Below are 24,275 nucleotides of genomic sequence, written 5' to 3' on the forward strand. Positions count from 1 at the left end.
CTTGAATTGATCTTAACCACTTTCATACTCTTTGTGTATAATTCAATGTGTTACTTGGAAGCATTTATGTAAATATTGTACATATGTTATGGAGTTAGTGTTAGTTATGTTAGTTGGTAGTTTTTTCTTAATTTTCTGTATTGTTTTAATTTTGTATGGAATATAAGAAAACAATAAAAATTATTATTGAAAAAAAAAAAAAAAAAAGAAATTTGCCCTTTTCACCACTGTAGTGCAATCTTGGATTTGGTTTATATAAGTGGGGAGAGGTGTGGGCATTGCTGGGTTTGAAATAATGTAGTATGTGTGATGATCCTTGTAGTGAACAAATAATTCTCTTCCCCTATGAAAACAGTTCACTGATGCAACAATTGATGAATGGAGGTTCGATGTAAAGGGGTTAATAATTAAGTATTTGTGGGACTAAAACTTCGAAGAAGTAATATAGATCCCTTTGTCCCACCGTTATTTTAGGCTTTGTCCAGATTTCTTGCTCTAAGAGGTTGTGAAGTAGGGATGGCAGTGGTTTGAGACTGTCCTTTTAAGGAAGTATTTTCTCTCTGACTGCATAGGCATGAGTAACCAGAACTTTGCTGTTCACAGCAAGTATATGAGACTTTGAATTAATGTTTGTGCTAGACTTTCCCCTACTACCATTGCAATATTTGTGCACATATTAAATGCAAAATTGATTGAATGGAAAACAAGTTGAGACTTTAGGATCTTTCACCTGTAATAGTATGGGCATTCTCTTTTCCTTATGGTGCTCCTGTAATGTTATATGTATGGATGAACTAGAAGAATGCTTGAGACCACAATATCAGAACACGCAAGTGACATAGATGATATCAATGTGCAGAGCCCCATGGCTGTACATTTTTTATATTATAACAATATGTCAGTGGAAGGTTTATTCAGTGTTGTTTTAAGGCATGTAGTGAAGGTATTTAATGTAAAATGAGCTTTACAGTGCAAAGACTCCATGATGATTTTTAAATTTCACACTAACAACAACATGGCTTGACTCAGATTTAGAATGTAGGGCATTATTATATATTTTTTTATATTATTTTACTTTTCTGTTTTGTTTTAATTTTTTATGGTTTTGGGTAACTGTTGCAAACAGTTCATTGGCTGTGTATCTTTATTGGTTTTATTAACTGATGTTCAGTTATATTAAAAGATACTATTTAATCTGTTCAATTTCTGTATACATTTGATACACTTTGAAGGTGTTTTCACCGATGCACTGAGTGTACAATAATGTCTTACTATTGGTGGTATTTTGTGATTATTTAAGGTTATTACAGTATTTTTTAATTGTACCATTTCAGATACTCCCTTTGACCCATTTGTAGTTTTATTGGGAATCTGAAGTACCCTAATAGCCCATTGCCTGAAGTAATCCATCTTAGGGCAGGGGGAGAATTCTTCTTCTTGTGCCCCAATCACTTGGAGCTGGTGTCATCTGTAGATCACAGGTGAACCTGTTTTCCCTTCTTAACTGCAAATTGAGGTAACTGCTGTGGTGAATTTAATCATACACAGTAGAACTCTCTAACAGTTTATTTGGAGTACATTATTTTATGGATATTTAGAAAGAAAAAAATACAGTAGTTGCTTAGGCTCCTTGAAGAAACTTGTGGTATTAAGTAAAAATGTGGCATAGTATACTGTTTATTTCATAAGTATAACGTTTTGCTTAATTCTATGAGCTCCAAACATTATGATAAAAGGTTGTAGAATTAATCAATAAGCAACAAATAGGTGTAGGTATATGAGGATTTACCTACAGTTGGCATGGTTTGATCACAAAGATGAAGTCCAAGTGGTTAAACAAAGCCAAACATATGTAAATCGTCATATACACACACCCACAAGTTGGTTATTACTATCACACCATGGCATTAGAAATTGCTTACCTTTCTTAAATAATCTCTTCATATAATGGCGCTGTAGTGTTCCTTAGCATTGTTTCCTGTTCTTCAGCATTTCTTGATTTACTCCGTATGCATATGGGACTTATGTTCCCACACTTGCTCAGTACATCAGTACTGTTCAATAGAACCAATGGAAAAAAGAGAATCTCTGTTGCTTTTTTTTGTACTATGCAAATCAGAAAGCTCAGAGGCATTAGAGTCTGCTTGAGACAGTAGAGAAATATGATAAAAATCAGGTATGTTTCTTTAGTTTTGCAGAACATACCTGATTTTTCTTGCATTTGGTCTGCCCTCTGTATGTACCTGTCAACATCTTAGCTCAAGAAATGTTGAAAAAGCCTTAAATAATGGGGGACAAAGAACCCAAAATAGGGACAAATTGTAAATATTGCTCATAAACTTAGAAAGCTTCTTGAATAACAGGATTTGTGATAGTGTGCATTGTCTGATGGACAGACTGTAAATGTTCGCTTATAAACTTGGAAAGCTGCTCAAATAACAAGATTTGTGTTAGCCTGCATTGTCTAAATGACAGACTAAAAGCTGATCTTATAAACTTAGAAAGCTGCTGGAATAACAGGATTTGTGTTAGCAAGCAGTCTGAAGGATATGAAGTCTGAACTCAAAATGTGTGTCATTATTTAATAACTTCACTCTTCAATGATTTGTCAGAAAATGATAAATTGTATAAGGAACAGACCAAAAATAGAAGAAAATCTGTACAGTTGAGAGGTATGCTTCTGTAGCATATACAAATAGAAGAAAGTCTAGCCACTCAATGATACTTTAGTGGATGGACTTTTTTCTAGTCATATATGCTTGATTTACAAAGGGCATGCTGGTTGATCTGTCCAATCAGAGTGCACAATTTTGAATAGTAATGACCCTCTATAAATGTCTGTTTTTTGGTAAGTCTATTTATTGTCAGTTTACTTTTTATTTATAAATGTCACTCATTCCACATCTGTTAAAAATGCTATCACTAAGGAAATTTTAGATAAAAATAAAATGCCAAAAAACTTTTTTCATAGTGCATTAGTTCCAGCTTATAAAGCTCAGATAGTGGTCATGTAGGCCTAAAACAATGGTTACAATTATAATATCAGTGGCAGATAAAATGCATTAAGCACAATCAGCTCATAATGCTAATAATGGTAAGGGTGTGTGTGTATGCAAATGAAGAAAAAGTCTTACTGTTGGACCTCAGTGGTCTTTTTTTTTATTATTTAAGTATTTGCTGTGTGATGAGTACATTGTGCCTTGAATGAAATTGCGTGCTTGAAATGTAGTTGAGCTTAATTCACAGGGAAAGATTTAAGTCCAGCTGTCTCAGCCAGAATATATTTATATCCTGATTAGATTCTGGGCATCTTTGACATCAGTAATATGGGGGGACAAATATACTTTGTCTAGAAACAGAAGCTCTTTACTGGATTAACATAACAGGTTAACACACACCTGATTGTATCCCCTCTGGGGGGGTGCTTCATTGTGGAAATGCCACATGTATGTATATTGTGTGGTTTTTTTTGCAGGATGCTTTTTTTTTTTTCAAGCTCAGTGATGTGCTCTATTAAGTTACAAGTCCCTCAAATTGCCCATAGGTATGCTAGTTATAAGAGGAATATTTAAAATTGTCCTTATTTTTTCTATATATTATTGTTTGCTTTCTTCTTCTGAAGTTGTGAGGAATGATGTAATGTCAGGGCTATCACAGTCAGCCAGAGACATTTCAAATTGTGATGACTTGTTTGCACCTCCCCCCCCCCCTGTAGACTCTGGATGTGTCAAGCAAAAAGGAGGAATATAGTTATGCAGTATATGTGCAGAGTCCCCCCCATCCAAGGTAGACACAAGTACTACAGTGGCTTTTCATCTGTTCTGATTTTTGCAGAATGGGGTGGTTTTGTATTTTTTGTACTGTTGATTTATGCTTATTACTCAAAGTGCCTGTTGCTCTGCGTTTAAGTAGCAATGCTTTAATGACCATGTGTGTTACTTGGGTAGTGGTACTTTAATAAAGCTGAATATAAATTATAATTAGAACTACAAATGACAGTTTGGCACCCAGGGCAGCATATTAATATATATCTAAACCACATAAAGTCTGTGAACAAAGTTGATCTTGTATGTTTATACTTTTAAGTTTTTTTACCATCTTTACTAAAAGTGATTTGTTACAGTCCTCCTACAATAGTAAAAACTGATCTGCTCTGAGTCTGCATACAGAAATGCACTTGTTTATCTGATGCTAAGATACTCATTTTAGTTTAGTGACTTTGCTTCTTTGAAAGATGAATGCAGGCAAGTATTTATGCAGTGATATACATTATATGCTAATCATTGCTTAATCATTTGTAAGGGGGTCTTCAACTGCAGCCTGTGCCTTAGGCTTCATGTAGTCAAAAAAAGTCCTGCTCAGAAGTGTGTACAGACAATTGTGGTAATTTATCTTAGGGTGGCCATTTTTTTAACTTTCTGCACAAGCAAACCTTTGAGGTCTACAGAAGGTGACTGTAGCTTGTAAAGTTGTAGTGTACTGTTTAGGTGTAATAAGTTAGGAAACACTAATGTGATCATTTTTTTCTTTTTACTTTCCTCTCAATTAAGCATCAAACATGCATGCAGTTGGCTATCTTTTGAGGGTAGGCTTAAGCAGAAATACCATCACCAGATTGAAATAGGCTGCTATGGCCATTTGTTCACTTTTGTCCCAGTTTGTCATCAGAGAAAAGCACAAAAATTGACCCCTTTTGGAGGGAAGCAAGTGAAGAGACTTCTTGTACACATGTATGATAGCAACAACTTGAAATACCTGACTGTGTTCATGCCCTTCTTTCAATTTCCTCCCAACCTAGCATAAGACAGGTACATAGAAAGTACTATCTTTTGGGGGAAACAGGGAGACATGTACTATTCTCGGATATGATTTATGGATTCTTACAAGTGTTTGTCATCTTAGTTTATTGAGAAATACTATTTTTTCAGCTTTGAACATCAAGCCTTGGACACAACTTATTTCTTCCATGAAAGAAAACAACAGCACATTTCTTTCCTTATGATGTTTGTTCAGACCCCCTTTAGATCAAACATTTGGAAAAAATGTCTAAAATGCACTTCAGAGCATCTTGAACTCCATGGTTGTGGGGGCCTAGTGGCCCCCAGACCTCCAGCTTAATTTAGTAATTTCACTGCAGTGTTGCCCAGGTGGGGTGTGTTGAAGAGATGAATCAAGATTCTGAACAGCATGACAAAATATAAAACAACAAATAATTAGTCTAAATAGCAGGGGAAGACCATGATCTGAAAAGATGGGATGGGGAAGGAAGATGAGTAAGATTCATCACAATGGGTTGAAATTAATGCCTAGTATTATGTATTCTTTTTATGCCTTTTACTGCATGTAGGAAATTTATTTTCTGCATTTCTGTGTTCACTGCTTCATATGCATATTTCAAAATATGCAAAACATAAAAAAGAAATGAGAAATGACTGTATCAAGAAGTCGGACTATACAGAGTGACTACTGACATTCATGTTTATTCAGCATTAGCTCCCCTATCAATGTATGCTCTGGATACACCAGTATATATATATATATATATATATATATATATATATATATATATATACATATATATATAAAACATATGCAGACATGCACATGCATACACACACTTACACATACCTATCACTGAACCAACTGCAGAAAGGACACGGACACCAAACTAGTGCTTTCATTCCTTGTTTAATAAAATAGAACTTTATCAGAAATAAACTCAACCACTTCACAACACATTTAAATAAGAACATCCAATAATCACATGATTTCTAATATCCAATAAACATTCCACAAAATTTAAAGACACATTAATAGCATAAAACAAGTTTAATACATAAAATAAAAGTGAAAACGTAAATAAAATAAAACATGTGTATAAAAGGTATGTATTTTTATAACCTTTGTAATTGCAAAATGCACATAATATTAATGGTCTCATTGAGACCAGAGAGCTGATCAGCCACTAACATGATCTGACACAAACTTTCTCAACATTCCAAAAAAGTTTCATAGTCATCACAAAATATATCTGCATTTACTTTTTCCAAAACAAAAAAAGCTATTTTTTTTTAATTTGGAAAACAGTGGAATGTCTAGCAAGTGCATTAGATGAATCCCTTTTCTTAATGGCAAGAACATGTTCATAAATTCTTTTGTTTAAAGCTCTAATTGTCTTGCCAACATAAAAATTGTCACATGAATTACAAAAGGCTGAGTAAACAACATTTTTAGTGTTACAAGTATAATGGTACCTAGCCCAAATGATTTTATGAATGTGTTTAAACTCAACTGAAGAGGAACACATGACAAATCTACACTGCCAGCATTGATCGCATGATTAAGTGACTAAATTACAAGACTTTGGATACAAGGCTATAGTCATGCCCCTTTCCAAAATAGTTTTGATGTGAACAATTCTTTTATAAGCAAACAAAGGTCTGTTGCCAGCTACCATTACTACTTCTAGATTTCCTAAAACAACCTTCCAATCGTCCAAAATAATGGATCTTATGAACCCCATTTCATTACTAATCAGAATGGGAAATGCCAAGCTATAACTAACAGGAATGCTGGTCTCATCTTCTGAGGTATGTGTTATAACCTCATCATTTAAATGCCCAGTGTTTAAAATAGGATGGGCCGTGTGGTCCCTCAACCCTTTAAGTTCACTGACAATCTGATTCAGCCAGTTGAAGTCATACTCTCTCTCTACAAAAAAATGCCAACTTCTGTCAGAAAGACTCTATCATCACTAGTCAACCGACTAAGTCAAATGAATTGACCTTTGACCACCCCTCTTTTCATATAGCCGGGGTGCAAACTGTCTTTGTGTAAGTATTGATTGACAAAGGTAGATTCTCTATAAATACTACTTACAAACCTGTGGTTGACCAGGTCAACAGTTAAATGTACATCTAAGAAGTCAATCCAATCCCCACAGTGACAAACAGTGAATTTAAGAAAATTAGTGGTATTGTTCAAATAATTAACAAAGAAGAGGAAAGTATCATAGTCTCTCCAAAAAAATCAAATCATCAAAGTAACACCTGTAAAAAACTATATTTTCTGCCAATGAATGTGTTGTTAGGTGTTTTAACACCCACATAGCCATAACTAAATTGGCAAAGGAAGGTGCTACTCGGGACCCCATTGCTACTCCTGACACTTGCTGGAACATAGCATTTTCAAATTTTAAAAAATTGTTTTCCAACACTAGTTCCATTAAAACACAAATGGTGTTAATGGTGTCATTGTTTAAACTTGTATGTTGACTCAAATATTCTCTTAGATATTCCAAACCTGTCTCTTGGTCTATACAAGTATACAAAGAAATAACATCAAGGGATGCAAACATAAAAGGAAAGTTGTCGAAGTTCACCTGACTTAATAGCTCTAGTAAATGCCTCGAGTCACACAAATAGAATTTGGATTTATGTACCATTTTAGTTCTTTTGTGTTGTGTTGAGTGTCGAACATACCTATCATTCTATCTATAGAAAGATAGCGACAGATATTGACATAGATATAGAAATATTATATATATATATATATATATATATATATATATATATATATATATATATATATATATATATATATATATATAACACACACAAAAGGGGAAGAATTCTAGATTGCAACAGGTAACAGGATGACAGCCCAACAGAGGTAGGCTGAAATAAGAACATTTTCCATGTGTTGCTAACATTTATGTTCCCTTGCAGGTCCCAAGAGAACATTTTTGATTGGTCATTTATTTTATTGTTGGGATAAAAGTTTATTAAAAGTTTGAGTGAGACAGAAACTACTACATTTGGACAGCAGAAGGTGGAGGGTGATGTAGCGGCCCAATGGAGACATGGCACAGAGTCAGTAATGTCCAGTGATATTCCGGATGATGAACAGATTTGAAAAACAATATTGTATATTCATACCATTGAGGGAATGATTTTGGGTCACTGGAGAAATAAAAATCTGTTAGGTAAAATGCTGAAATATATTAATACAAGTATCACATGCCTAGTATACTGATAATTCTGTCTATGATCATTAGCACACTATTTTAGAAAGAGGTTGCACATCCAAAAAGTATTGAAACATCAAGAAAATGTATGAATGCAGTATTGAGTAGGTTAGAGTATGTAATATATTTTATAACTCTAGCACACACACATTTTTAGGGAGGTTTAGAAGAGGTTTCATTTATCTGATATAGGGTTGGATCATTTCAACTATAGATCAAACGGCTACTAGGGGATTTACAAGAGGGAGAATAAACATATATAAAAAAGGAAAATGTGAGGGGGTTGAAGCTTGTAGGTGAGGGTGATTTGGGTCAGGAAAGGAGAAACTAGAACATGCTGAAGAAAACTACAAGATATATGAAGGTCAGAATATGATCTTAAGGAAGAAAACTTTTAGTTGGGTGGGTTAGACAGGAGGACTACAATACTTCCTTTTGTGTTCTAGAAGATGAAGTGGGTTTATTTCCCATTTATGGATGTGAGATACATAAGATGATCATTCATAAGAATGGCTACAGCCAAATTAGTCTCTTGTGAACCTATGGGATGATGAGTTTATTTGATGCTGACTTTTGATATGACCCATAAAAAGAAAGGCATTTTACAGCGTTAGCTAAGCCACATTAAGTAAGACCTGACTGTGATGATCTGTTCTCAGATGTAGTTGACAGACCCTTGATAATGGTAAATGGCAAAGTACATTACAGGAAGAGGAATCCCCTCTCACTATATAATATCTGGTGGTATGCCTTTCTATAGAGACATATTTTGGGCAAAGGTAAGGTCATTGCACAGTGAGTGAGTACCTTGATGGGTGAAGTAGAAAATATTAAGGGCATAGCTAAGGTCCCCTAAGGCAGCCGTGGAGACTGGGTATATTTACATTGATAAGGTTAGGGCTAAGAAAAAGAAAGATTTCCAAATTCTTTAGATTATTAGGCTTATAGTGGTATTGCAGAGAGGATCACCCAAGGTTTCTAGACCATATAATTGCTTAAGGTTGGATGGAAGGTAGGCTGAAATTTCTTTTTGCAAGGTAATTTAATAAATTAATTGGAAACAAATGTGAAATAAATATCTATAAAGATTATTAAAGGAAGTTAAGAAGATAAAGTAAAATATGTATAAAGAATATGTGAGCTGTCACATACAAATGTGGCAGTCTGAATTTGCCCTGCCTATAAAGTAGAGATGAAAATGCAGCCAGGTATGATTGTGTACCATTTCCACATTAAAGTGTTTGAACAGCTTGGTGTAACAGCTTTGTGAAATTATAAAAAATGCTGAATATGGTACTGCCAAGCTTTAAACAAAATAGTTTAGAATTAAAATAAAGGTTGCATCCTATTCAAAGCCTTGTAAAAGGAATATTTCTCCAATAGGTGTTTTATTTCACAAAAGAACAGACAACATCAAATGCTTTGGGAAGTATATTCCTTTTATCAGTGGATTACATTGTTGCTATGAAAATGATGTAAGAACTGGACTTTCTTATATTGCTTTCACTTTGTCCAGGAACGCTGCAACACGTTGTATGCAATTCTGTGCTTATCTTCCATTCGGCCTCATTCCTTTATAACAGAGTCTTTGAATATGCCCTCTGCTTTTGCAGTTGCAATGGACCATATTTTTAAAATGTAATTAAATGGTATTCTATTTCTTTTTATTATGAACACAGTATTTCAGTCACGAAGTGCCATTTTGTATTCATGCATAATTTTATTCAGATGTTGTTCATTCTTGATCTTTTGTTGTTCAAATGTATTTCTTTGTAGATGTTGCTTTGCCACTGCCGTTTCTTCTGCTTTACTGGAACTCATAAAAGCAAGAGCTTTTATATATTCTGATGTGTCAGTCTATGCATACATTTTTTTCTTGCAAAATCATTTAAATTATCATCAAGATCACAGTTCTTGGATGGATTTATCATTCAGCAGCATATGTGCTAGCGCTTTCTATTCATGTTCATCCACTGACAGAATTTTACTCTTTCAGGCCTTTTTCAATCCACAATTGGATTATTCAGTGCAAGGTTCTGTGAGCTACTTAATAACAATTTGAAATTCTCAAGATTCTTATTTTGCTGATTCTGTAAAACTGTGGCTCAAAGCAAGCTTTCCCCTATTAAATCTGACAAACAGGCATACATACAGTATGTTATTACCTCTGTCACTGCCATCAAATATTATTCTAAGTCTTAGTTTACAGCTTTCCAGCGATTCCTTATCTTTGAAGCATTTATTTTTCTAATGTTAGATATGTTACTTATGCTATTTGTAGCTTCTCATTTTAGGTGTGTTATCTAATTTTTGTTTTCATTTCAAGGGCATAATCAATGTCGAGATATTTGCTGAACTTTGTTTACACATTCCGTTTCCTCTTCTGCCAGCACAGTTGAAGACAGCTGTTGCATAAGGAAAAGAGATTCACTTGTTGAGGAAGACCCTTCCGTTCATTCTTAATAATCTGTGCTAACCCTAACCCTGCCCCTAAAACCAACCCCATACTGTACCTTAGCAAAATACAGTTCTGTAACACTTTTTACAGATAACTGCACTTATGTGATAGATCTTATAATTCATGATGACCTTAAGTGTGTCTATTTCTTTTCAGTTTAGTTTGAACTCTAACTGTTGACTGTTTAAGAGGTTCTTTTAGCTAACTGCAGTGATAGTCCTTCCTTTTAGCAATGATGCAATAAAAATTTCCACTACCTACATAAAAGGGAGTGTTAAAATAGACTAGTGCTGATATCTGACAATTAGCTTGTTAAACAGGGGACTAGTTAATGCTACCAAGTAGACAAGAAGTGGATTCTGAGAAGCTTCTGGAAGATATGCAGTTGGAAAGTGGCCAGGTAGATTTAAATGAGATGTGACACTGAAAGGACAGTGATCACTCAGGAAATGATGACAGTAAGCACTGGTTGGGAATTTTTGAGCTATATTTGTGATCAGAAGGTCAGCAAGTGACTGATTTTGTGTAACTAGGTTGAGTCTAGTTGGGAGGTAACTTAGCTTCTGTCAGTTATTATAATCTTAAATAATATAAAACTTAACTATTTCTAGAGCTAAGGGTCTCTATATTAAAGTCATCTATTATAGTAAGACACCTTTTAGGTGCCACATTTAATACTTCGTCTATGATGTTGGAAAATGACTTAGAATAACTACAATGTACTATAAGAAGGGGTTTGTATACATACAACTGCTACAGGTACTTTAAGGTTATTGTTTTTTAACTGCATAACTCATTTGAAAATGTTTTCTAGTTTTCATTTTTTTAAGTAAAGTAGTTTTCTTCTAGCAGCTTTCTTACAAAGCCTGAAGTTCCAGTAAATGTGATAAGAAGAGAGGTAGAAGGACATCATTTTTTATTCAAACAAGTCTCAGGTCTTCATAATACATCTGGATTATGTTGTGGTACTAAGGCCGCAAGGATACCCATTTATTTCTAATACTCAGTGCACTGAGGCAAAACAACCACATTCCTCTTTGTTTTGATATGTCTCTAATAGCATCCGATACTACTGAGGTTGAGTCAGGATTGTTAAAAGGTAGCCATAGTGTATTTCTTACTGAAAATGAAGCATGATTCTTTATAGTAACTCTTGGAGTAGAAGTACAGGAGACTGTGGTGTCTACTCTTCACCAAGATAGTTGGGAAACCAAGAGTGGCTAGAACTGGGATCCATACCTTCTGATGTAGCCAACTTATTAAAATCAGGTAAAGGAAACATGACAACTGCATAAAGATTTTATTTTGGGATTGTAAACAATAGTAGAAAGTTTGGCTCTAACCAATAGTGTTTCCTAAAGAAACAGTGAGCCTTGTCCTGTAAGTCAGGCCATAAACAATATGAGGAAATGATATGTGTGGGATGTAGTTCATCTCTCTTTTAAATTTGTAGTTAAGATTACTATATTACCTTTCAGAACTCAATATACATAATTATTATAGTGAAAACTTAAGACAACAGAAGAGAATGTGAAAATAATGATATACATTCACTAAATGATGCTCCCACTTTGACAAAAAGTGAATATTACAATCACAATTATGAGGAAAAAACCCAAAGAAAATTGTTATTAATAAAGGGAGACCAGTCTCTGAGAAAAAAAAAGGAAAATAATTGTGTCCATTTCTTCAATAACAAATGTTAAATACTGTAAAAAACACTAAGAAGAAAACAAAGAAGTTTGGTGCAGACAACTGTAGGCACAAACTGCAAATCAGAAAAGTGCCATAAGAATATGCATGCCAACATGATAAAACAACAGACAGGAAGGGCTTTAAACTGTTTGGCTAAAAATGGAGATGTCTTGTTGAGGTTTTAAAATCATAATCTAAATGTAGAAGTAGCTTTAAAATAAAAGAACAATAGCAAGAGAAATTTGTCTAAACAAGGAAAAATGTATTGTAGAAATACTACAGGAATAAACTGCAAGCGGTTATATAATAAAGTTGTTCTGAGAAAGTGCATCCCAAGATGTTTTGCAGTCAAGCAGCTCTCATGGCAAAAAAAAAAAAACATGTTTAATCCATCCATCCACAACCCCATTTTCCCATTTTTTGCACATGGGGGTGGGATGTCATTTTACCAGTGACAATCATCTAGAGCCACAGTTTACACCACTGGGTAGCTGGCCCTGCAGTGGTACTTCTTCCACACCACACACTCGCATGCACACTCAAACCTATGGCCAATTCTGAGTATCTAATCCACAGCTGCATGTCTTTGGAATGTGGGAGGAAATTGGAACACCTGGAGGAAACTCACATGAACAAAAACATCTTTAATCAATTGTGAAAAAAAAGAAAATGTCTAAATAAAACTATAATATCATAAGGCAAGTGTAGATACTGCTCTAAAACAAAGCAGCAATAGAACATTGTAAAAGCAGCAGATGTTTGTTCATCACATTTTATTGAAGCACAGAGACAGAAAGGTAAAATTAAGAATTTTCTCTAAAAAGATGATAGTGCAAACAGTTGTGAAAGTAACACAGGATGAAAGTTCAAAGTGCTATTATAATTTATAAAATGTGGGTAACACATTAAAATGGAAATAATGAGGTCATATGTCTAGAATACATATCCTTTCAGTCCTGTCCTGTGATTTATCTTATGTCTGACTAGAATTTTCCTTTCCAGTTGGAAAATTACTAAAGTGATACCAGTTATTAAGGGGGGGATGGTCAACGACAATCAAACAATATTTTCCTGCCTATCTCACTAACATAGTCAAGAAAATGGTTCTCTTTCAAGACTGTAACTTTTTGGAAGAAAGACATCTTTTATCCAGTCATCAGAATGGGTCCTGGGGCTTCCACCAGCGTGACTGACTGCATCCATTTGAGCTATGAGGAAGGACCCTCAAACAATGTCTTTATCTTTCCCTCTCCCTAACATATTCAAGTAGTTGGTTCGTCAATTCAGTAACTTTTTGGAGGCAAGACATCTCTTATCCAGTAAACATCATGGGTCCTGGGACTCATGCCATCTTGATTTAATGCATTAATCTGAATGATAAGATTTTAGACAGTAACAAAGCATCTCTGCTTTATCTCATGATGTCTTCAAGGCTTTTGGTTTTCTTGACTATGGCTTGGTGCTGAAACATGTTAGTGATTATTTTTTTCTTCTTCTAAGTTTATATAGTAAGAGGTCCAAAGCATATTCATTCACATCTGTGGTCCCAAAGTCTCCATTTTGGGACCCCTTAAGTTATTATTTCTATGCACTACATTGGATGCACAACAACAGTCACATTGTTTGGTCTATGCTGGTCATATTGCCATTGTGGTCACAACATTGACGGTTGATTGAGCTTTAAATCACACATTTTTTTTATATAACTGTTACCCTCCTCCACTTGCTGCTTTCTGCTCCTACTGACCATAATGTTGGCATGACCATCTCAGCCTAGGACAAGCTCAGTCACAGGCAGGTTGGGAAACAAACAGGTAAATGTCCAGCAGAGCTGGTAGCAGAATTATGTAATGTGGCCATACCCCCTGGGGATTTTTTTTTTTTGTGATGCCTTAACTGGAAATGCTATCATCCATTTCTCATGCTATTAAACTGGTTTGTAGTAGCATGTTTTATTAGTACCGGTGAAAAAGTTGACTGTGTCATTCTTTTTATTTCTCTTGTTTTTATAAGAAACTTTATCATTTTGACTAGTGTTCATGCTACAGATTTAGAAAAACTCATAAAACTTTGCTATTATCAATTTGTGATACTTTGACTTTTAAGACAGATATTTTACAAACCACTTAGGGTGCATTATGGTGTGCTACCAAAAAATTTGTCACAGGCTTTTGCACAATTACAAGGTGTGAAAAGGACAGGCAAAATGTAACCATTCCTTACAACTATTTCATAAAATCTTTTATACAAAAAAAAACATATTTTCAGGAATCTGGGGCTTTTCTTAAATTTTCTTTGGCTTGGCACACTGTCAAATAATCTGGAAGGCATAACCTGATTATTTAAGTACACTTTTACGTTCACAGATGTGCTTCTCTTATTGATGTTTTATTGTATGCTTGCATTATTTGCACTAATAGAATGTAAAAGGGAATATTTCCTGTGGGTTTTTAGTATTAAATAAAAGCATGCATATATTAAAAAATAAACACATAAATAAATCTCACAGATGGTAGTCCACTGAACACAGAAGGCGTTATAAGAGATCTGGGAACACAGGTTGACAGCAACCTCTCTTTGGCCACCACATTGCCACTGTGGTCAGAAAGGTCTTCTAAGTGGCACATCTCATTATGAAGGGTTTTGCATCCAGGAAGAAAGAGGTCATTATCTCTCTTTACTCTTCACTCATTAGGCCAATCATTGAGTACAATGCCCCATTTGGTATGTACCTCACTAAACACCTGCAACAACTGGAGAGGCCGCAAAAGTACCTCACAAAGAGGATCCTAGGCCTTAAACATTTGTCTTATATGGAAAGACTAAAAAAACTCCAGCTATTCTCTGTTTCATATTGCCTACTTAGAGGCGATCTCTGCTTGACTTACAAAGCCATGTCTGACCCAGCTCTGTTAGAAATGCTACATCTGAAGAATTCTCAATCCCTCCGCACCACACGCTCCAGAGATCTCAACCTCATTACCACAATCAACAGAACATGCTGGAGGGACAGATTCATAACCCACAGACTGCCCATGCTTTGGAATAGACTTCCCATACATGTCAAGCAGAGCACTTCACTGGCCCTCTTCAAGAGAAATCTTAATCAGTAGGTGGGAAATAGAAAATTCACCCCAGAGATCACTCCAGTGGCTTTACTTGACAGAGGTACTGGGAACTAAGGTCAGGTGGCACAATGCCAGGGTAATACTATGGGCTAGGTTGTAAAAGCTCCAGGGCCATTAGCCTGGTACACACCTATGAACCTATGACGGTATGAATCACATACAACAAGCATAATTAACTCATTTTACGATGTTTCAAGATAGAAGCAAAGTTTTGACAGATGTATTGGATGTGATGAATGTATCAGACTCTGTTTTGTTGCATATAAGGAGATATTCAGATAAACCTTTGAAACTGCACTATACTCTGCAACACATCTTGTTTAGTCAGCAATGTTACAGACTGAGAAAGATCGCTGAATGTAGATCACACAGTCACATTTCTGGGTTATTCAAGTAGACTCATGCAGGGGCATGCTTTATGTAAATGTTCTGGTAGTGCAGATAGCCTGCTGGTATTAGTAAGTAACTTAGTAGGTACACACTGGTAATTCTCAGCATACAGTCTCTTATTCTAAGAATAAATTTAAATAAATCTATTTTGTGAGACTGGTGCATCACCTTGAGAGCATTGCTTAATGCTCAGTTATACAGATCGGTCAATGTTATGATCGAGGTGAGATCACAGTCAGGATTCATTTGTACAGTACACCACAGAATGGGAAGATTGTGTGCTTGAGATACTAGAAATTATGCAATGTATTCATATGTCTTAAATCCATTTAAAATGAGACTGCTTAATTAATCTATCTCAGGACTGTGCTTGCTGCATGGATTTAGGGCAAACTCAGAAGTCTTGTTGTGTATTGTATCTCAGCATTTATCTAATACAATTGATATGCACAGAAATCAATACTATTTTGGAAGATGTACTAGATAAATGCTGTACTGGTGCCATGTCTTCACCAATTGGCGAGATTTTCTGCATATACCATGTCAAACCGATTTATCTGTGCAGTCTTATTTTGCCATAAGTCACCCAGCCCTAGCCAGTACAAAAATATCAGCAAGGCTAGATAACAAGGGAAGTCATACTCCTACATTATTGAGCTGAGAACAAAGAATGCTCTGACCTAAATTTATACCAGTTAAAGTTATTTATAGCTTTATTTTGTATTTTAGGATGTTGACTAGTAACTTTGTGTACAGTATGATCGTTCTTTCTGATAAACTGCACTTGGTATCCTTTATCAACCTAACTATACCCTTCCATCTTAGACAGCAAATCATGTGAGCTAATGAACTGCCAGCTCATAGTGCTGATGTTTTACTCTGGGAAATCTATATCAACATAAATACTATATAGGCATATAGAGATCTAAGTGAAAAGTAATACTCCCCTGATGAAGTGTCTGTGAGTTGATAATATTCTGTTTGTTTATAGAAAAAAAAGTAGTTAATATTGTGTACTGCATATTCATAATCTCGAGTCATTTTTGTAAAATTCAGGGTTAAGTAGAATCACCTTATTAATGTGCAAACCAATGTTTATTTGTAATAACTTGAGTTTTTTTTCTCCTTGAATATTCTATTTCAAGCCAGCTGGTGTGCAGATTGATTTATTTTTGCAATTTCTAATTTCATTTCCTACAGTTATCACAATCATCAGGCATTTTTGTTCCCAGTTTATCATACAACATGGTATGTTCCAGAATAAATTACACGATTACCACAATCAAATGGTGGCCTTAACCCCTGTAAAAATCTTGGAATCTTCATATCTATTGTCTTAAGAAGAACCCAATATACACCTGATTAGAACACACACATGGATAATAAAATTTATCAAAATATATGAACACACAATATACTTTATCAAGAAAAAACACTGAAAAAATGATACTTTATAGAAAGCATGGCTTTGAAACTGCCTTCAGCATCATGCAGGTACAAGTTCAGTCTCTTAGTATTTTACTACCACATATCAAGTGACACCTTGTTAAAGACTTTATGTCATTTATCTTTCAGGTTTACCATTTACTATAGAATATAGAATAAATTAGAACACATGCTTATTTTAAAAGTCATTTTATACAATAAAGACATGTAGAAGACATGTAGTGGTTGTGTTGCTCAGTTATAGCAATGGATACAGCCAGGCATGGAGTTTGGATAGTAACTTAGTATCAGGCAGTCACTTTAACAAAAGATTATAACTCAGGCTGAATGTGTATGTGTACGTGTCTGCCTGGGCAGTTGGAGTGGGGGAGTAGTTAGGGGATCAGACTTTTTTATAAACTGAGAGTTTCCCAAGAATGACCAAAGTATCCTCTTATGCTGTGTTAACAAGACTACGAAATGACATGAAACATGTCTGAATGTATCAATAAAGACTTCAAAAAAGTAAAAAGTCAGCTGACATTCAAATTCCATGGGATTGGAACACTTGTATATCCCTAAGGTTCATAGGTACATAGAAAGTTACTAGGCTAACAGCTGTAGAGCCCTTACGGGCCTAGCCATATTTATCCCGAGTTGCCCCAGTTGTCGGTGGTTAGGTGAGTGAATTTTGCAAAGTTAAGGGTCTATGGTAGTTAATACTGACTTCCTCTGTCCAGGAGGGACATGGGTGCCACCTCAGGAATGAATGTGCAGTCACCCATCCATTGATCTAGGTTGCATTTGAAGAGGTTCAGGCAGGGACTCTGTTTCACTTGAACTGTAAGCTTGTTCCAGAGAAGTGGCAGTCTCCGGGAGGAGTATCTATCTCTCCAGCATGATCTGTTCATGTTAGAGACTAGGATAATATTTCTGGAGCAAGTGACCCTTTTTCAGTTGTATTTATGAATGTGTAGCATTTCCATCAGGGACAGGTCAGAGCGAGCCATGTAAGCCAGGCACAGGTCACCACCTGGCAACCTTTAGGAGACACAATACAATGACAGGGGTTTCAATCTTTCCGCATAAAACTTGTTTTGTGTACCCTGCAATTTTTTGGTGAGAAACTTCTATGGTCTCTCCAGTTATTGCAGGTGTCTAGTAAGATACATGCAAAATGGAGCATTGTACTCAATTATTGGTCTGATGCGGGCTGATCATCATAGAATTATTAACATCCTTAGATCTAGATGTGTTGCCTTTACTTATAAGATGTGTCACATAGAAGGTTTTCCTTGTTACTGTGGATAAGTGACTAACAAAGTTTAGATTGCTAGCAACCTGAGTACCCAGATCACATACCACTGGGTCTACACTTAGGGTGGGCTGTCTATAATATAATTAGCAGGGATGTCAGCTTTTCCAAAGGAAATAGTAATGCATTTATTTTTTGCATTTAGCTTTAATCCATGGCTTTGGCAACAATAATTTGTCTGGTGGACTCAATGATTGCTCCCACTTTGTAGTTGTCAGCAAACTTGGTCAGCCACAAGCTGCCCAAGTTTGTCTGGACTTCTGAGAAATAAATTCTGAACAGTAAGAGGCTCAGCACAGAACCCTGTGGTACACCACTGGTGACCTATCTTTTGCTAGAGGTGAAGTCACCCACTTTGATAGTATGTGTCCTATCAGTGAGCCAGTTAGCTATCCATCTAGTAATGTAGGGGTTAACTCCCAAATGGGAGAGCTTCTCTAGAATACCTGAGTGGGGGATTGTGTCAAATGCCTTGACTAGGTCAAGATAAGCAGTATGCACTGTATTTTCCTCTTCCAGGGCCTTGGTGACTTTCTTGAAGAAGTCAACCATTTTTAACAGGTATGATCTGTCTTTAATGAATCAGAACTGGGTTAGGTCCTGAGGTTGAAGATCACCTATGTCCTTGTTAATAAGGTCTCTCTCTTTTTTTTTAATTTCTCCAAGTCGTTTGGGTTTCTAATACCATGATGGGAATGGAAACCATTCCTAAGTCAATGTATGATTAAAGTCCATGAAATTAGTATTGTTTCAATATTTGATGTTATCCAGAAGTGCTCTTTGCAGCACCCCACGATGTGCCCAGTAATGACTCCTTCTGTATGTTGTATGGAGTTACATGTATCGGTAACTTATCTAAATACGATTGTAAATTCTTTTTTTATAAGACCAGTTGCTCCTACTACTATTGGAACTGTCTGGGTATCCTTATTCCACATTGCCTTCATTTCTGCCTGCAAATTCTGGTATTTTATGACTTTGTGTCTCTCTGTACATAAGACACTGTAGTCACTGGGTGTAGCAATTTCAATGATCAATGCTACTTTTGTCTTCTTTCATGGACTACTATATCTGGTTTTCTCTCTTCTATTTTTTGAACTGTTGGTAATGGGTGATCCCATGTGATATACACTTCATCATTTTCTATAGTACTTTGTGGCTGATGTTTCCAGTGTTTTTCAGCTACTTCAATATTATAATGTTTGCACAGTCCCCAATGTAACAGTCTTGCCACATTACTATGCCTTTCAGTATACAGTCCTTCTGCCATTAGTATATCACAACCAACAGCAACGTGTGAATGTTTCCAATTCTGTTTTACAAACCCTACATTTATCTGTTTCTCCCACATGTTCAATGGACTTTGTATACCAATGTGCACGTAGTCCACTGTCTTGGGCTGCCAATATTAACCTTTTGTCTTTTGGTTTAAATTCACCTCTTCTTAACCATTCCTGCATTCGATCATGATCAACATGAGGTTGTTCCAAGTCTTCTATACCTGCAACTATATTTATATATTTTCCACATTTCTTGCCTTCTCATCTGATCCTTCACTTTATATTCTTTCTTTTGTTTTTTGGCACATTCTGTTGCTGCCTTATTTTTATCTACTGGTTTGATTTCCATTCCCACTTGATGCCAATATGCTTCTGCTAAACTAATCAGGGAAGTCATCTTAGACTTATTTTCCTCATGTTTCAAAGCTTTCACTACCTTGGGTCTTGTGAGATCAGAAGATATGTATGCAGTCCCAGGAATGCAGATCTATACATGTATTTAATTTCGAGGAAGCCCATCCCTCCTTCAGAACACGGAATATATAGTGTGGGTATACAGTGATTTTTATACATCATTTGGTGAGCATGACGCATCCTTCTTCTTTTCCTGTCTAATCTATCCAACACATTTTGGGGCCAGTCAATCACTCCAAAACTGTAAGTTGGGACAGGAAGAACAAATTGGTTTATAGCTTGGACTTTGTTCCTAGGTGTCAACTCTGTTTTCAGTATTAATTTTAGTCTTCTAAAATATTCCTTACTAAGATTATTAGCATCTGTTCATGTTTTGTTGTTGATCCCTCATCAACTCTCAAATATTTATACACTCCCACCTACTCAAGTTCATTTATATCACATTCGTTTCCCACACTGATGTTTCTTGGTGCTGCAACTTTCCTACTTTAAAGGTTGCTTTTGCACATTTAGTAAGACCAAATAATATTCTTATGTCATCTTAAAAAGTTTTGACCACTTGCAGTTGTGCTTTCAGTTCCTCATCTGATGAACAATGCAGTTTTAAATTATCTGCAAAAAGAAGATGAGACATATTTACACTTTGATGTTATCTAGGAGCCAAATTATAGGCAAAACCTAATCTGTTAAGTAGACAGCTTAATGGGTTAAGGGCAGGAAAAAAGAACAGCTGTGACAGAAAGTCACTCTGGAATATCCCCCTTGGAATCATAGTTTGTCTTTTTTCATGACAACTGCAAACTGATTTGCCACTGTTTCATGGTTGCTGTAATGTAATTGAGGATGTATCTTACACATTTTTAAGGCCTCTGTTATCCGTGAATGTGGGATACTGTCAAATGCTTTTTTGTAGTCTATCCATGCCATATTTGGATTCTTCTCCCAGAATACAGGCAAACTAAATCTGATGCCATTTTGGAAAAGTAAGACTTGATATGTAGAATTCCAGAACTTTCAAGAAAATAAATACGATTCATGTGAAATAAAAGCAAAGTGTGAACCTCATTATTATATATTAAAAGCAGTTCTTGCAGGGGGGGGTGAGCCCCCTGTACTTCCTCGATTTGGGAATGCACCTCTCATTCACTGTAATATATATAAATATATACAGATATACACATATATATATATATATATATATATATATATATATATATATATATATATAAATATAGATACATTTCCTATCTTTGAAATTACTATACTTCAAAGAAGAGGGAATTCTGCGAGATCCAGTAATTTTGGACATAGCATATATTTCCTCTCTGTCACATGTACATATTTGCAGCTGTGAGACATGACCACATTACCCTTGATTGTACAATAGGACTCATTCAGATTGTTTTTCATCAGAGATTCACTGGATACCTCGTAGCATGCATAAATGGTTTACTAAGTAGTGCCTTTCATTATTGCATGTTTGATATAAAATGTTCATAAAGACATTTTTATTTTTTATTTTATTTTACATTTGTTGACCAGGATAGTCCGACTGGATGCATGCCCATTTTCAGCAGAGGCCCGGGGAGAAAAGCTCCAAGGGTAAGCAGATACAGCATTACATAATACCAGCATTACATATTACAAACAGACTATTTGCTCCATTTGTTCTTTAGAAACAATGCTAATGACCTGCTCTTACAAAGTCCTCACTTTAGCTATCTCATTCTAAGGTGAAAGCCCATTGCACCCAACATAAAGTAATGTACTGCATTATTCTAGGATAACTGCTGTAGTAGTGCTCACTTCATTTATTTTACTTCAAGGTCACAGATTCACACAGCAATGCTAAACCATGTTTTGCTTATGACAGAATTTACTTTTACTCCACTGTTACCTTTTCATGATTATGTCTTTTGATCTTCAGGTATCTACAGTAGAAGCGTATTAACTATACCAAACCTAAATAGGGTTTCTTCATCTGTTCAGCCTTTTGGTACATTTCCATTTTATTAAGGATTTTCCAGTTTTTTTCTTGTATGTATTCCATGTGTCATGTGACTATACTTGTGGAAAGAAAAAGTCTACACATGCTGTAAGAAGTAAACCATTGTATATTTTCTTAACAGGGACAGAGTGCTGAGCTACCCACATCTTTTTTCAAACTCATCCCAGGAGCACTGCCTGGTTAACACAGTAGCCAAACAGAGGCTTAAGGAATCAAACCTTGGACAAGAGAACACAGCTTATCCGTAGCTCAGAGCCTTAATCCTCTGCACTATCTACCTGATCTATGTTTATGATGTCATACATTTATGGTATTAAAATATCTGCTGCTGCGGATTAGTTTTGTGTGTTTGTGTACAGTTATGCAAGTGGTCACTGTTTAAGAATGCTTTGTCTGACATGGTCCAGGAATCTTCTGCTCAGGAAGCCTGGAATTGGATTGGATTTAGGTAATCATTAGCAAGCTGTTAAACAGTGCATGGCAATCCTTTGGCTTCTATTACTGAAAATGCAATGGTGCCAAACTTGAGTTTAATTATTTGTATTAATATTCATGCTAAACCAGCATATTGGCGTACTGTTCCACAGGATTTTGACACACATGATTAAATGAAGCTGGTACTATGTGCTTGTGCTTAACCTTGCCTTTTACTTAGCATTATTTTAAGAATTATGGGTGCTGCATAAGAACATAAAAAAGTAAAGCCTCAGAGAATGATATGGTATTGACTTCTGCTTGTCACAGCTTCCTCTTTACCATGAGTCACACTGATGATTGTGGGAAAAATGCTTGGTGACTTTGGAATAGTTTACAAGACTCATGTAGAGCACATTGTTTAGGGACATTACAGAATTGTTTGCCAGCAGCATTATTCAGGCGCGACACAAGTTGTTTGACTCTCCGTATGTCACTACTCATAGTGCTTAAAAGCACATAAGATAAAGATGCATGGAAATTCCACTGGTAGTAGTAATAATGAAAAAGTATTTTAGTAATGACAATATTATATCCAGTCCTCTGGGACTAAAAATCATATTAATGTCAGCCCAGGCTTATCTTTTCTCAGTGGTGCAGAACTTAATATGATTGGATTATCCAGGGCAAGTAAGATCAATTTCCAGAAATGGTACTGTGTAATCTTTTCTGTTTGTTCTTACCCAATAACTAAGCATACTATAATAATGGAATTACAAATGTTTGATTTCATGTAAACTTATAGCCAGCACTGAAGCAATGTGAATTTACTGCAGGTGAAATCAGCTGTGCACATGATAAAACTTAACAATCCACACAGAGTATAGCCTTACTGAGCACCAGCTTCTACTTCTGTATCCCTCAAAGAGCAAGAAATGTTACTATAGTCCTCATGACAAGTGCAAACACTTCCTCAAGTGCACATAACTGAACTGCTCTGTCTTGACCATTTACATACAAGTGCATTAGTTTATTTTTTAAATGTTAAGGAAAATGTTCACATTTCTTCTTTATATATTATGATCTGTAAAGTCTCTTAACTAGAAAAAGGAAGTCTGCAGACTAGACTTTGTCAGAAGTAACAGTATAATGTAGAAAGAACTTAGGACATGCACTGAATACATACCTGCTTGCAATGTTTTAACTTAGGACATGCACTGAATACATACCTGCTTGCAATGTTTTAACTTAGGACATGCACTGAATACATACCTACTTGCAATGTTTTAACTTAGGACATGCACTGTATACATACCTGCTTGCAATGTTTTAACTTAGGACATGCACTGAATACATACCTACTTGCAATGTTTTAACTTAGGACATGCACTGTATACATACCTGCTTGCAATGTTTTAACTTAGGACATGCACTGTACACATACCTACTTGCAATGTTTTAACTTAGGACATGCACTGTATACATACCTGCTTGCAATATTTTGATTTGGCAACAGCTAGTATCAATTTGACGACAGGCTGGGACTGGGAGATTAGAGGGGAGAGCACCTGAATAACAGCTGTGAATTTCTTTGCTGGACTTCGGCCTGGAACAAATATCAAGAAAACACTGTTACAATGCAAGTTACTATAAATACATAATTATTGTTCATATTAATTAACCCTTCACATCAGTTATGAGGCTTATATTCAAAGTGTGATA

The 24,275-nt window shown here is 35.6% G+C and overlaps 1 protein-coding gene across 1 annotated transcript in view; it reads right to left on the reverse strand.

The window, feature by feature from the left end:
* Positions 1–24,275, reverse strand: part of LOC122792853 (exostosin-1-like) — a 1,813,286-nt gene that overhangs the window by 1,027,531 nt on the left and 761,480 nt on the right. The window contains exon 6 of the mRNA XM_044060413.1: positions 24,041–24,159. Within this exon, the coding sequence (XP_043916348.1) occupies positions 24,041–24,159 (119 nt within the window). The remainder of the gene's footprint in view (positions 1–24,040; positions 24,160–24,275) is intronic.

This window comes from Protopterus annectens, chromosome 2.part0, assembly GCF_019279795.1.
Source record: "Protopterus annectens isolate FY-2018-M chromosome 2.part0, PAN1.0, whole genome shotgun sequence".
NCBI lineage: Eukaryota > Metazoa > Chordata > Ceratodontiformes > Protopteridae > Protopterus > Protopterus annectens.